Source organism: Macadamia integrifolia, unplaced genomic scaffold (genome assembly GCF_013358625.1).
Source record: "Macadamia integrifolia cultivar HAES 741 unplaced genomic scaffold, SCU_Mint_v3 scaffold_270A, whole genome shotgun sequence".
Lineage (NCBI taxonomy): Eukaryota > Viridiplantae > Streptophyta > Magnoliopsida > Proteales > Proteaceae > Macadamia > Macadamia integrifolia.
This window is the reverse complement of record NW_024870661.1, coordinates 35,613-47,706: the sequence shown is the minus strand read 5'-3', so window position 1 is coordinate 47,706 and position 12,094 is coordinate 35,613. Positions and strand designations below refer to the sequence as shown.

The 12,094-nt window shown below is 39.1% G+C and overlaps 2 protein-coding genes across 2 annotated transcripts; both read right to left on the bottom strand.

The window, feature by feature from the left end:
• Positions 1-1,571: 1,571 nt before the first annotated feature.
• On the bottom strand, positions 1,572-2,107 carry LOC122071577 (photosystem II 5 kDa protein, chloroplastic-like). Its single transcript, XM_042635958.1, has one exon. It carries the CDS (start codon positions 1,990-1,992, stop codon positions 1,669-1,671), a length of 324 nt encoding a protein of 107 aa, XP_042491892.1. The 5' UTR covers positions 1,993-2,107; the 3' UTR covers positions 1,572-1,668.
• Positions 2,108-2,759: 652 nt separating this feature from the next.
• On the bottom strand, positions 2,760-11,049 carry LOC122071576 (cellulose synthase A catalytic subunit 3 [UDP-forming]-like). Its single transcript, XM_042635956.1, has 15 exons — positions 10,625-11,049; positions 10,117-10,350; positions 9,598-9,793; positions 9,282-9,499; positions 9,082-9,193; positions 8,808-8,991; positions 7,808-8,074; positions 7,307-7,652; positions 7,071-7,208; positions 6,429-6,554; positions 6,005-6,217; positions 5,530-5,794; positions 4,636-4,838; positions 3,839-4,189; positions 2,760-3,718 (listed from the first exon to the last, which is right to left on the bottom strand). The coding sequence occupies exons 2-15, from the start codon at positions 10,129-10,131 to the stop codon at positions 3,134-3,136; spliced, it is 3,219 nt and encodes a 1,072-aa protein (XP_042491890.1). The 5' UTR covers positions 10,132-10,350; positions 10,625-11,049; the 3' UTR covers positions 2,760-3,133.
• Positions 11,050-12,094: the final 1,045 nt, after the last annotated feature.

Here is a 12,094-nt window from a genome sequence, read left to right as displayed (position 1 = left end):
CTGTATGGTTTCAAGTATAAACAGCCACGGAATACATTGTAAGGAGATTGAATGTTGTGTATGTTCTAAAACAGATAGTGATTCAGGGGGTTGCAGCTGGTGATGAGATTAATATTGAAACAAGCCTTTCATCCACAAGAGGACATGGAACAGTTTTTGGTTCGATATCTGCCCCACATTAGGGTTGATGTGGCATTGCCTTATTATCAGATCTGTGCAGCATGTTCTTCTTGGTGATTCTCATACAAGGTGGCTATGAGTGGAAGCTTACCCAAAATCAGCCTATATGAACTTCAGTAAATGAACAAGTAAAGAAGAACGGCAATGGTCATATCAACCCTTCCATGATTCTCTTTCGTTTTCTTTTTTCCCTCAAACAATGCTTAGACCAGCCCATGAACACCATGCATTTAGAAGAATCACCTCAGTGGTACAGATGTGCCGCGGCCATGATCCTATACATAGGCAAGTCAAGGGATGGTATGGAGTGACTCTAGGCTATGTATGGAAGGCAAGAAAAGAAAAACATAATAAGAATAGTTCTGATGAATCTAATGATTAGTGTGTTTTTCCCACTTCATCTTCAAATATTTACTTTTCTTTTCTCACCTTCCAAACATAGTTAGCGAGAAAATGGTGTCATTTCTATGAGCTGGAACCTAGAAGGTTTCAACTCTTGGATACTTCACATCTTAATGGACTCAATTTTGTATTTATAGGCAACGTGGCTCATGTCATCATACCTAAATATATTTTTTTTCCTATCCATTTCTTGCCAACCAAACGTATCCATTGAGTGAGACTTCTCTGCAAAAGAAGGGTTAGGCCGCTGGTGTTTCAGCCTCACGTGAAGGGCGGGCTCTTCATATGGCCTTGAATATCAGTTGGGAGCTTGGCTTGGAAGTCCAGAAAGGTGGATACAACAAATTATTTTGTTTAGGATCTTTATTGTTTCTTGCAATTCAGGCAATAAAAGTTACGCTCAAAGAAATGGCTTAGATTCAATGAGCCCCAAAGATTGGGTAAGAGAGTCGCAAGACATAGGAGGCAATGAAGGGACATCTCTTTAGTCTCATATTTGCTAGGATGAAGAGGTTGGGTTAGTTGATAAGCTTTAGTACTCTTTCATTAATTGCAATGTGTTTTAAAACCGTGAAATTCATAGGTCAAACTAGACAATATTATGGTTTGATATTAAATCGGGATTATAGAAATCCACCTCGATCTTGATCATGTTTTGATCTTCATGTCATGGTTCTCATTTTCTGCCAATCGAATCCATTTTAGAAATTTTCAGTTTTGGTTTTAACAATTTAACTCACTAGCTGTAACAGTTCTCCTAGAACTGTCAAAACATGTAATATTACAAACATTGTTAAGAAATCTTCACCTAGAAACTGAAGAACCTCAACGCAACTCAACTCAACTCAACTCATGATGTAAGTGTCAAACCAAAGCCATTCCATCTTTAATCAACAAATCTAAATTGACATAATTAAGTGAATTTGAAGCTTGAATGACTTGTGTTCTCTTGACAACACATATTAGTAAGCTGATGCCCAAAAAGAGAATTAAGGAAAGACAAATTTAATTTAACAAAGTTCTCCAAATACCAATTACACAATTAAACACAAGTAAACAAACTCAGATTAAAGATTAAGATGTTCCTCATTTGTGACAGATACGAGCTGTTGGCATGGTAACGCAGATGGGAGCATAGATCTTCCTAGCTTCTGCTGACCCACGCTTTGGACCTTCGACGGCGACCGCAATGCCTGCAACAGAGCAGAGAGCAGCAGCTGCAGCTGCAAACATCAAGTCCCTCCTTCCACTGCTACTCTCATTCTTACCATCATTGTTGTTACTCAATTTCACTTGTTCAGCTTCAACAGCCTTAGCAACTACTAGTCTCTTATGGGTAGCGGCAGATCTCCTCCGTTCGCAGGCGTTTATGCCGCCGAGGAGTGAGGCTGACATGGTGATTGAGGCCATCTCTTGCAATCTGATTGTGTTGTGAGGCCTCTCTCTCTCTCCCTCTAGCCTTTGGGTGCTCCTGGATGAGGTGAGAAATTGTTTTTAAGTAGAAAGGAGTGGAAATAACGATGAAGGCATTGGGGTTGTTAAGTGCCATTCATTTCGTTATCCCATGTATATTCTTCAAAAAAAAAAAATGTATGTTTGGGCCAATGGATAGTATCCACGTGTTGGGCTATCTTGGTGAGATCTAGTGGTCTGGAATGCTTTTTTTAATCTTCCATCAGGTTGTTGGCCATGGAGAGCTGTCTCTTGGTATGAATGAGCGGAGGAGCTTCAACTCTCTTTGTTCATGAATTAAGAAAAGTTTGAGTCTCATCGTTTGCCATTTATGAGTATCAGATCATGAGTCAATGATGTATTAAGTCCTCTAATTCGTGATTTGAATATCTCTTGAACGGTGGAATCCAATATGGAGAAAATAACTCCTTTCTTGACGTGGGTAGCTGATCTGGACTCTCAATAGAGGGTGAGGGGGTCTCGATTCTCTCACAGCCAAGGTTACACAGGTATCAATTTCAGTTTCCATGACCGTCTCAGGTAGTACTGGTCTCAGCCATTGCCAATACAATCTCAATACAAATCAGCTGGAGCAGATACAGGTCTTTTTTCCCCTCTTTTTCATACAATTGGAAGACCTTTCCATGGCCAAAACTCCAAAGCCTTAAGAGAGAGAGAGAGAGAGAGAGAGGTCCAAAACCTCTAAAAACAAGACAAGAAGATTCTGGGCAGAAAAGGTTTACAAGATCTGGAATTAAATTTTTTTTTTTTTTTTTCTTCCTGCATTTTTTCTGCAGAAAACCCAATAGGGAAAGCAGGCAGCTCCAGTCCAAGTCGTTTCTGACCTAAACAGAGCTCAAAATTCCATCAATCCAACAAATAAATAATCACCAACTTACAGAACAACAAATGCATCAAAGTGTCCTATCTACATGTGTATACTACACAAAATAATCAAAACCCCAACTTCAATAGGTACAGCCCCAGCACTGCCTCAAACGAAAAAATCCTATTCGCAGGCATCGGCTGATGAGGGTACCCAAATATAAACTCTAAATTGTCTGTGGCGGGTCTCTTTGTTGTTCACTGATCTTACCCTCTAGCAGTTGATTCCACACAGTTGAGTATCAGGGCCAGTCACCTTGATGATGAAGGGATCAATGCGAACCCATAACAAGGAGAATATGGATGCAAGGAGAATTGACCATACAACCACAATGGTAGGTGTTCGATTCTGGCGTCCCATTAAACCCTTGAGGAAAGGATAGAGGTGAACAATCACCCAGAAGGCAAAAAACAGCTTCCCAAAGAGGGGACCCCATGACTGGTACCCACTGTTGATGGCATATGAGATGCCGGCTACCACTCCAACCAGGTTGATAATGAGGAGAGTTGTCGGTGGAATGAGAAGAGTTGTCCATTTGAACATGTACAGCTCAGCGAAATCCCCATCCTCGTCAGATGCCTTCGAGGTTACAGTGAAATTGGTGTCAATGCCAGCAAGAACTTTGAGCAACCCTTGGACAACGGCAAAAAGATGGGCTGAAACGCCTCCAATAACCCAGAACTGTTCGTTTCTCCACCACTCATCAATCCTAACCCCACTCCACCTCATCTCCAATATACCAGTGGCAAAGATGGAAAGAAAGAGTGATATAAACCAGATACTGGCAATATTACTAATCTGCAATCAAAAGTAACCAAGCCACATATCATGAGACTACTTGATACTAAATCACCAAAGAGGTCAAGATTCTTAAAAAGAAAATTGGTTTCAAATGGGTCAAAGGCACACTGTAGCTACCTGTGGAATAATGAACTTTCCAGTAAGCAGACAGACTGCGGGCAATGTACAATATGCAAGAAGAGGAATGGAAGTTATGGGGTAAATGGTGGTGTTGATGTATGCAAATCTCTCGAGCCATTTTAGCCTTCCACTGTAACCATACCATATGGGGCAGTGCCGACTAAGAAGAATTTCAACGGAACCTAAAGCCCATCGAAGCACTTGGTTCAGACGATCTGACAGGTTAATAGGAGCAGATCCTTTGAATGCTGGTCGATTGGGAATGCAGTAGATTGATCGCCAACCACGGGCATGCATCTTGAATCCTGTAAGGATATCTTCCGTCACGGAACCATAAATCCATCCAATCTGCAGAAGAAAAATGACAGTGCATGTGAAGATCTCAAGAAAGAATATAGTGAGATGAGCACTAGATGTTTCAAAGGAAGCAATAATGCAGTTCAGAACTACTAATTTTTCCCAAATATAAATAAACAGGAAGAAAACTAGATGTATATTTCAAAAAAAGCTTGGCAACCCCAAACCAGCCACCCCAACCCCCAGCCCTTCCCCAAAAACAAACCAAAAACGAAAAAGGAAAAAAATTAAAGATTCCCTACAGCAATAAAATAACAGACTTCCACACACCCTTCCATGAAACAGTGGAAAGTAAAGAGTCAACTAGTTCTAGAAACACCCAATAATATCAGCTTTCGTCTACATAGTTCATAAATCCAAGCTGGGTTCTTGTTACAGAGTAGTAATGCATGAGAACCATTAAGGAGAACAAAGTGGAACAAGAGATACCAACATACCTCATTTCCCCAGTCAGTTTTATCCTCATATCCACAACTAATAACATGGATAGCTTCTTTAAGGAGAGTATCAGGAGTAGCAGATTGAGGAACACCACCATTTTCCATAAGTGTAGAAGCAACAAACACAGCTGACTGACCAAATCTTTTCTCGAGGCTCATCTGTGACATGAGCAGGGACTTCTCATCATCAAATCCAGCACCTAACAGGAAAAATACACAGAGAAATGTTAGTGTCACATCTAGCATGGCTGTATCTATTTGCTATTAAGCAGCCCCGGAGAGCGTGCATGAGAGGACCCAGTGAAAGCTGAGATAAACTTCATACATAATTAGGGGAAAAAATACAGATAAGGTATAGTAAAGTTAAAGAATGATTCACACTTTAAAGGTTTATACAATCAAGCACTGTTCCATACAGAATAAAATGAAGAAGCAAGGCTAGTCAAAAAGAGTGAAGAAGAAATAAACAGTCAAGTATACAGGTTTTTTTAACATAGTCAAGAAAACATTTAGAGGTGACCTATTTACAGAAGACTACTTAGTTTAGTTTTCCAAAAACCTCTTCCAGCCATGAGAATCCTATTTCTTTTAGGGGGAAGGGAGGTAATCATTAAATTATTATTTTTTTTAAATAAAATCATAAAATATAGCCACGTAACAGGTTTTTTCAACCAAATTTTGAGTATTCATGTTGTTTTCCTCTAAATTGGAAACAATGAAATAAAACCCTTGCTTAAACAACCATCTAAGAAAACGGAATTTCTATGAGACCATTCAATTTGTCACCATTCACCACATTGTTGAACTGCCAGATCGAGTAGCAAAAGATAAGCAAACACTAGTCATACTGGCAAGTCCATTCATTTGAAAATAAGAGAGAGAGAACCATACCTTCCACTCCCTCTTCTATATCTTCTAGATTGAATATTGGCACAGTAGGGTCAACATGCTTGCTAGATCTCTTCTTGTCTGAGCTCTTTTTACTTGATTTTGAGCCCTTCTTTCGTGATCCACCACAGCACGGAGATAAGAAACTTACTTTTCTATGCTTGGGCTTGACTGGAGGTTCATAACCATATAAAGCAGTTCTGTTGAAGACACATCCAGTACCCACATAAACAGGTCCTTGGATGCCATCTAAGCCTCTTAAGTTTATCTAAAATTCATGAGAAAATAAGAAAATCAGAAATTCTGGCCAAAAGAACAGAGTTAGTTACTTTCAATGCACAAATATTTCCACAAGATTAAGAAAATACATCTCAGTATAGTACAGGCATACTTATGCAGAAATCATCCAATAACACCATAAAAGTAGGGGGAAAATAGGAGAGTGTCACAATGAATTTCAATGGATAACAGAACTTACGTCAAAGAAGACAGTATTGCGGTTGGCATATCGATCATTCTTATCAATACCATCAAATCTCTGGGGAAACTGAACATAACAGACATGTTTCCCAAGGTTTGGATCCATCAGAAAGCACATAGATTCCCTCAAAGCCTTACTGTTGTTTATGTAGTGGTCACAATCCAGATTCAACATGAACGGACCATTGGTAAGGACTGCTGATACACGAACCTGTCAGAAAGTTATATCAACCATCAGCACTGAGATATGTCTAGCATAGTTGCACGGAGTCTAGGAGACCCTAGGCATTGCAAGAGGGGAAAAAATCAAGGCAATGCCTAGGTGACCAAGGAGCCCTTCCAGCAAGGGGCACCTAGGTGACACATTGACAACTACGATGCCTAGCATTGTTAATCTATGATTTTATTTATTAAATACTTACAAGGGCATTCATTGCACCAGCCTTTTTGTGATGTTGGAAGCCTGGACGCTTCTCACGAGACACATAGACCAACCGAGGCAATTCATTACCCTCACTGTCAAGTCCTCCACTATGGCCTAAGAAAACCTGTGATAATATGACAAAGTCAACTAAGTATAAAAGAGTACTGATGGAAGGAAGAAAGTATTTTCTATCCAAACTTTTTAAGTTACAAAAGTCAAAAACCCAAACCCAAGGACCATTAAGGTTACATATAACACAAGGATAAAAGGTTAATATCAAAATGGAATGCATATAATAGACAAAAATAACAAAGTCCTAGATATATGCTATTGTTGTAATAATGGGTTTTATGGGATATTCTAGAGTCCAAACATGTCCTTAAGTCCTTTACGGTTTTATTGGTCCTTGTATTCTGGAATATTATCTTCTCCTTATAAACAAAGAGGGGCTGGTCTCTATGAGACATAAGCTCAATTCCCCAAATCAACAGCTATATACGATCCAAGTATGGAGATGTTTAGTGGACTTGCACAAGAAACTCTTTCTGTGTTTCTTGAAACGCAAAAAATACAAGGAACTAATAATGATCAATCATTTACAACTCTATATCAGGACCTTGCACATTCAAAGAATACCAACCTGTATCATTCCTGGATGATCTCTAGTGTTATTTCCCGGCCATGGAGTGCCATCTTGCATCACCCATCCTTCCTCAGGCACTTTTGTTGCCTTCGCAACAAGCCCATTGACACGGACTTTGAATTCTTCATATTCTCGCTGCAATATCGGCAGAGGCAGTATCACTATAAAGTATCCAGAGTGCGGAGCCCAAGGAGCAGAGTATTTTTATTAGATGAAAATAACAATTATTCTACCTTCATGGCTCTACGATCCTTGACAAATGAAGGCTGAACTTTATCTTTCAGGTAGTCAATCTTTTGTGAAAAATACCATTCTGGTGCTCTGGGCTCGATGTTATACTTCTTGCAGAAAGGGACCCATTTCCTTGCAAATTCAGAAGTCTCAGAAAGAGCTTCAAATGTCAACATGGCAGCTCCATCATCAGATACGTAGCAAGAAACCTTGTCCACTGGGTAGTCAACTGCAAGAATAGACAAGACAGTATTTGCTGTAACAAGAGGAGGCTCCTTTAAAGGGTCAACGGTACTGACAAAAATGTCAACAGCAGCTAATTGGGATGGCTCTCCTTCTCGATCATATCTGTTACCCACAATTGAATTAGAACTCAACAAATAAAACTATAAAACTAGATTAAAGGCATATAACAGAGGAAACTATAGGAAATCTAGAATTATAAAATTACAACCACTTAATCATTTAGTTTCAAAAATGAGGAAAATAAAAGTGTCATTTACCTCAGAGAAAGCCTGTCGAGATAAGTCTCACGATTCACTGGAAGCCATTTAGGGAACTGATCCAATATCCATGATAAAGCGAACCAAATCTCACAAATTACAGATACCAGCCACAAACCATAAGCATTGGTCACCGGATTTGTTATACGGTAGTGTAAGAAAACGCAGAGGATAATAAGCCGTAGAACAATGACCATTCTATAAGGGTTTATCTTAGATGAAGGAACAGAAACTTTCCTTGACAGAGGCTGACGAGCTTCATCATTCCTGTATCAAAAGGAGATGGGCACTAATTAATACACCCTTACGGCTCCAGATCCATAATTAAAAGCAAGTGAGGAAATGCAGGCTCAGAAAGTTTCAGCGACCATATAGCTGGGCTAAGAATGACATATTAATGTTTCCATTGGTATAATCCAAGAACAAGCAGAAAGTGATCAATCATCCATCCAAGAGAATGATGGTTATTTAAGTCATGTTTAGTATTACTTGATTTTCCAGAGTAATTCATCTTGAACTACTGACTCTTCCCAAAAACAATACTGCAAATCATACCCACAGAATGAGGAAGCGATTTGCTTAAACGAACCACCCCACAAGCACAAAAAAATAAAAGAATCAAACAAATGTGTGCCAAGCACTATTCCGGTCGGAATTGGTCTAAAGAATTGAAAAGAACTCTCTGATTAACTCCAAACAAGTGGGATAAAATGCACCCTACATTAGACACTCACAAACCATCAAAGAGAATCATATGGTCATGAAACATTAAAGCTAGTATCAGTGATGCATAGACTCTTCAAACAGGATGAATTATCTATGCCACATCACCGACACTCCATGGGCTCTGGCAACCAATAAATCATCATGACCACCACCTTTTCTATGGTAAATTCTGATGGTGCAAAGACAACAATTTCAACTTCCAACCCTAGCAAAGCAGACCACAACTCAAAAAGGAATCAGAATAGCCAGAGTAATTAATAGAGGCAAAACTCACAGTAAAGCGTCATCCATAACCACATCAGTGCTGGCATCAATATCTCCAACTCCCCTGCCTTCAGAAGGGGCATGACCAGTGCTCATTGGAACTACATTCCTCTCTTGCTTCATTTTCCAGCCTTCAACTCTCTCTTTCCAAGCAACATTTCCAAATCCTTGTGCAAACTCCCTTGATGGATTAGCTGCAGAGAATAATATTCCCATGAGCCACAATCACCATTGATGTAGCACCCCAAAAAAAAAAAATTGAAGAAAAGATATAGATTTAGTACGTGATTGATTGATGTCAGATGAATAAGGGAGCGGATGCACACGCTTTCCCCCACCACCAGGAGATGCCATTGACATACGCTCAGGGGATGCTGCAGAAAGCTCTCCTGAAACCTGAAAAGCACAGGAGGTAAAAGGTTCATTCTGGTGTGTATTCTCATAAGGAGCGAAGAAACAAAAGGGTATGCAATGCTTGACCTACCGCCTGGCCATTCGTGAGCAGAGGTATATGGTTCAGAGGGACCTCTTTATCGTAGTTTGGAGCACTAACTTCCTCCCCTCGGCCATAGGTCAGCTGCCAACTGAGCATGCGTTCGGCAATCTTCTGCTTCTGATCTTGAGTCCCAGACGAATAATTGATATCACTAGCCACGTTATCAACATCACCATCTGCTTCATCACCACGAATAGGAGGGCTTCCTGCAAGCGAACAAAAGAAAGAAAAATCACAACTCCATATCAATTGAAGTCCAAACTCCCAAGGTTAAAAAGCATGCAGAGGCTCACATCCGACAAACCTGTATGTCTCTTATATCTAGTCTTGCACTGGGGGCAAGACTGAGTACCATCTTTCCTCTCATACTCGTAGCAAGGCCTGCAAACAGGAAATGCACAAACATCGCAAGCGACGAAGAGATCGCCATTCACCGTCGTGCCCACTGTATCACCGCAGATCTGGCAGACCTGATCAGCATGGTGCCTTGAAGGCTTCGGCTGATTGAAAAAATGATTCAGAAACTTCAGGGAAATGAAGTTTGCAATCCCAAGAAACACATACTAACATATTACTTACAACGGACTCTTAACAATATGAGCCAAACATTCAGGGAACATACAAATCAAAATGGAGAGGATATTGAGACACAATTGATATGCAATTAAGAAAGTGATAGAATTCATTTTACAAAGAGAGAAGAAAAAAGATATATAGGGTTTCAAGAAGGTACGGATCAAGGTTGTGTTTACATCAAGCACATAGAGCAATTCACATAAAATTTAAAACTAGAAGAGGAAATATATCAAATACCAACTCTTACCTCTCCTCCTTCCATCGACACTGCTTATGTTTACTTGGATAGTGAAAGATGAACTGATATGCTGCGTAAATCTCAGCAAAATATATGGCAAATGCCGCAAATTGACACGCCAAGAAAGCGCAATTCCTCTTTCACCATATGCCCAAAAGCTCAGGATTCTGCTTCTCCACTATCACTTAGAAAACAGATCTTCCATAAATGCTTCAATTACAGTTCAGATCCACCCAGCACCACCTGAAAAAAGAGACCAATAATCAGCTCTTCTCCTTCAGCAAGCTTTCTTTCGCAGTCTCATTCAGATAGTTCTACCTAGATCCACTCAAATCAGAGAAGATAAGACATTGAACAAGAATTACACCACAAATCAATAGGATCTATACGAGATCTACTCCAATTCCTTAAAAGCTTAACCTTTTCCTTCTTTTTAATCATAATTCACTAGAATCAGACCAAATGCCAAACTTTAAAAATCTAAAAGTAAAACCAACATAAATGCTAATATCCAAACCTTGAATTGAAGAGTGATGGAGACAATCCCCAAAGACGAAGAATAACAGATCGATTGATCCAAGAGCTCATACCATGGATACCTCCGGGGCTCCCAGACCTCTCTCTCTCACTCTCGCTCTCCGTCTCTGTCTCTTGAAGAACAAGGAGCCCTCAAAAAGATAAATGGAGGAAAATTTGAGGAAAGTGACGGGACAACGATCGAAAGTAGCTGTAAACTTGTGTTTAAAAACGCCACCGACAGTGAGACTAAGCCAACCAATGCACTCCAATTATTTCCCTTATTTTTTATTCTCTCACTAATATCTGAATTAAAAAAGATATTAAGAGAGAGATGTTAAAGGAATTGAGTGAGGACTGTGGAGTTCTAATGAAGATTTCGCTTTTTAATCTATTTTTTTGTTAATTTTACTGAAGATTATGGAAGTGACGGAGATTTGAAGAAAAGGAGGAAAGTGAGTAACCCTAACTTTCCTCAGCTGTGTCCAGGAGGATTTTTTTAGATTTTTCACAATAGGACACACTGACAGTCAATGGATGCTGAGTTGGCATTTGCAGTGATAAGCCGAGTTGCCGACGATCTCCAGATTCCAAATGTGATATGTGATGTTTATTGACGGGAATTGCAGTTTATAAGCGCGTGTGCGTGCACTTTATAGGAAATTTATGAAACCATACCTAACCTCTTCCATCCCATTCCCTATGGCGACTGACGAGTGGCAGTGAGGTATTATTTAATAACGTTTTTATTATTTCTGTGTCTATAATTAGAGAAATAATTTTTTACGTTTTTGAAAATAAAAATAGATTTTTTAATGTTTGATAAATCTATTTCTTAAAATATTTTTTACAGATATAATGCCACTAAAAAATCCAATAATATCATCGAATGCTAAAAGGGAGAGAGGGTTTGATTACTTCTTTTTTAAGTTTAAATAGTTGAGAGATTTATCAAGCACAATAATATTTTTTTCTCTCAAATTTGTTTCTATAAATGACGAAACAAGTCCAACTTGTTTCGTCAAAGTCGTTTATAGAATGTAAATAAGCATAAATCTTGATTTATATTTCTATAAATGGGTGAAACGAAACAACTTTATCAAACGTTTTTTAAGTTGTTTCTCCATTTTTTGGAATAAAAAAACGAAAAAACAGAAATTTGTCAAATGGTGGCTAAGATTCAATAGTTGGGAGGGCTCCACGTGCACTTCAGTGATTTTTGCTCTCTCATTGTCTTCTCGTAGACAATTTTTATGTTTATTTCTTTGGGAATTCCGTGAATAGGGATATTAATGGATAGTCAAAATCTGAATTTGTTTCTTTTATCTGTATCCAATCAAGTAATATCTAGATTTGGATTTAATAGATTATATTTAAAATGAAGTGGCTGGCTTTAGTAGCGCACAGTAGAACAATTAGGGTCTTGGTTGAAGGTTCGATTACATCAATGGCTTGAAGTATTGGTATCGAT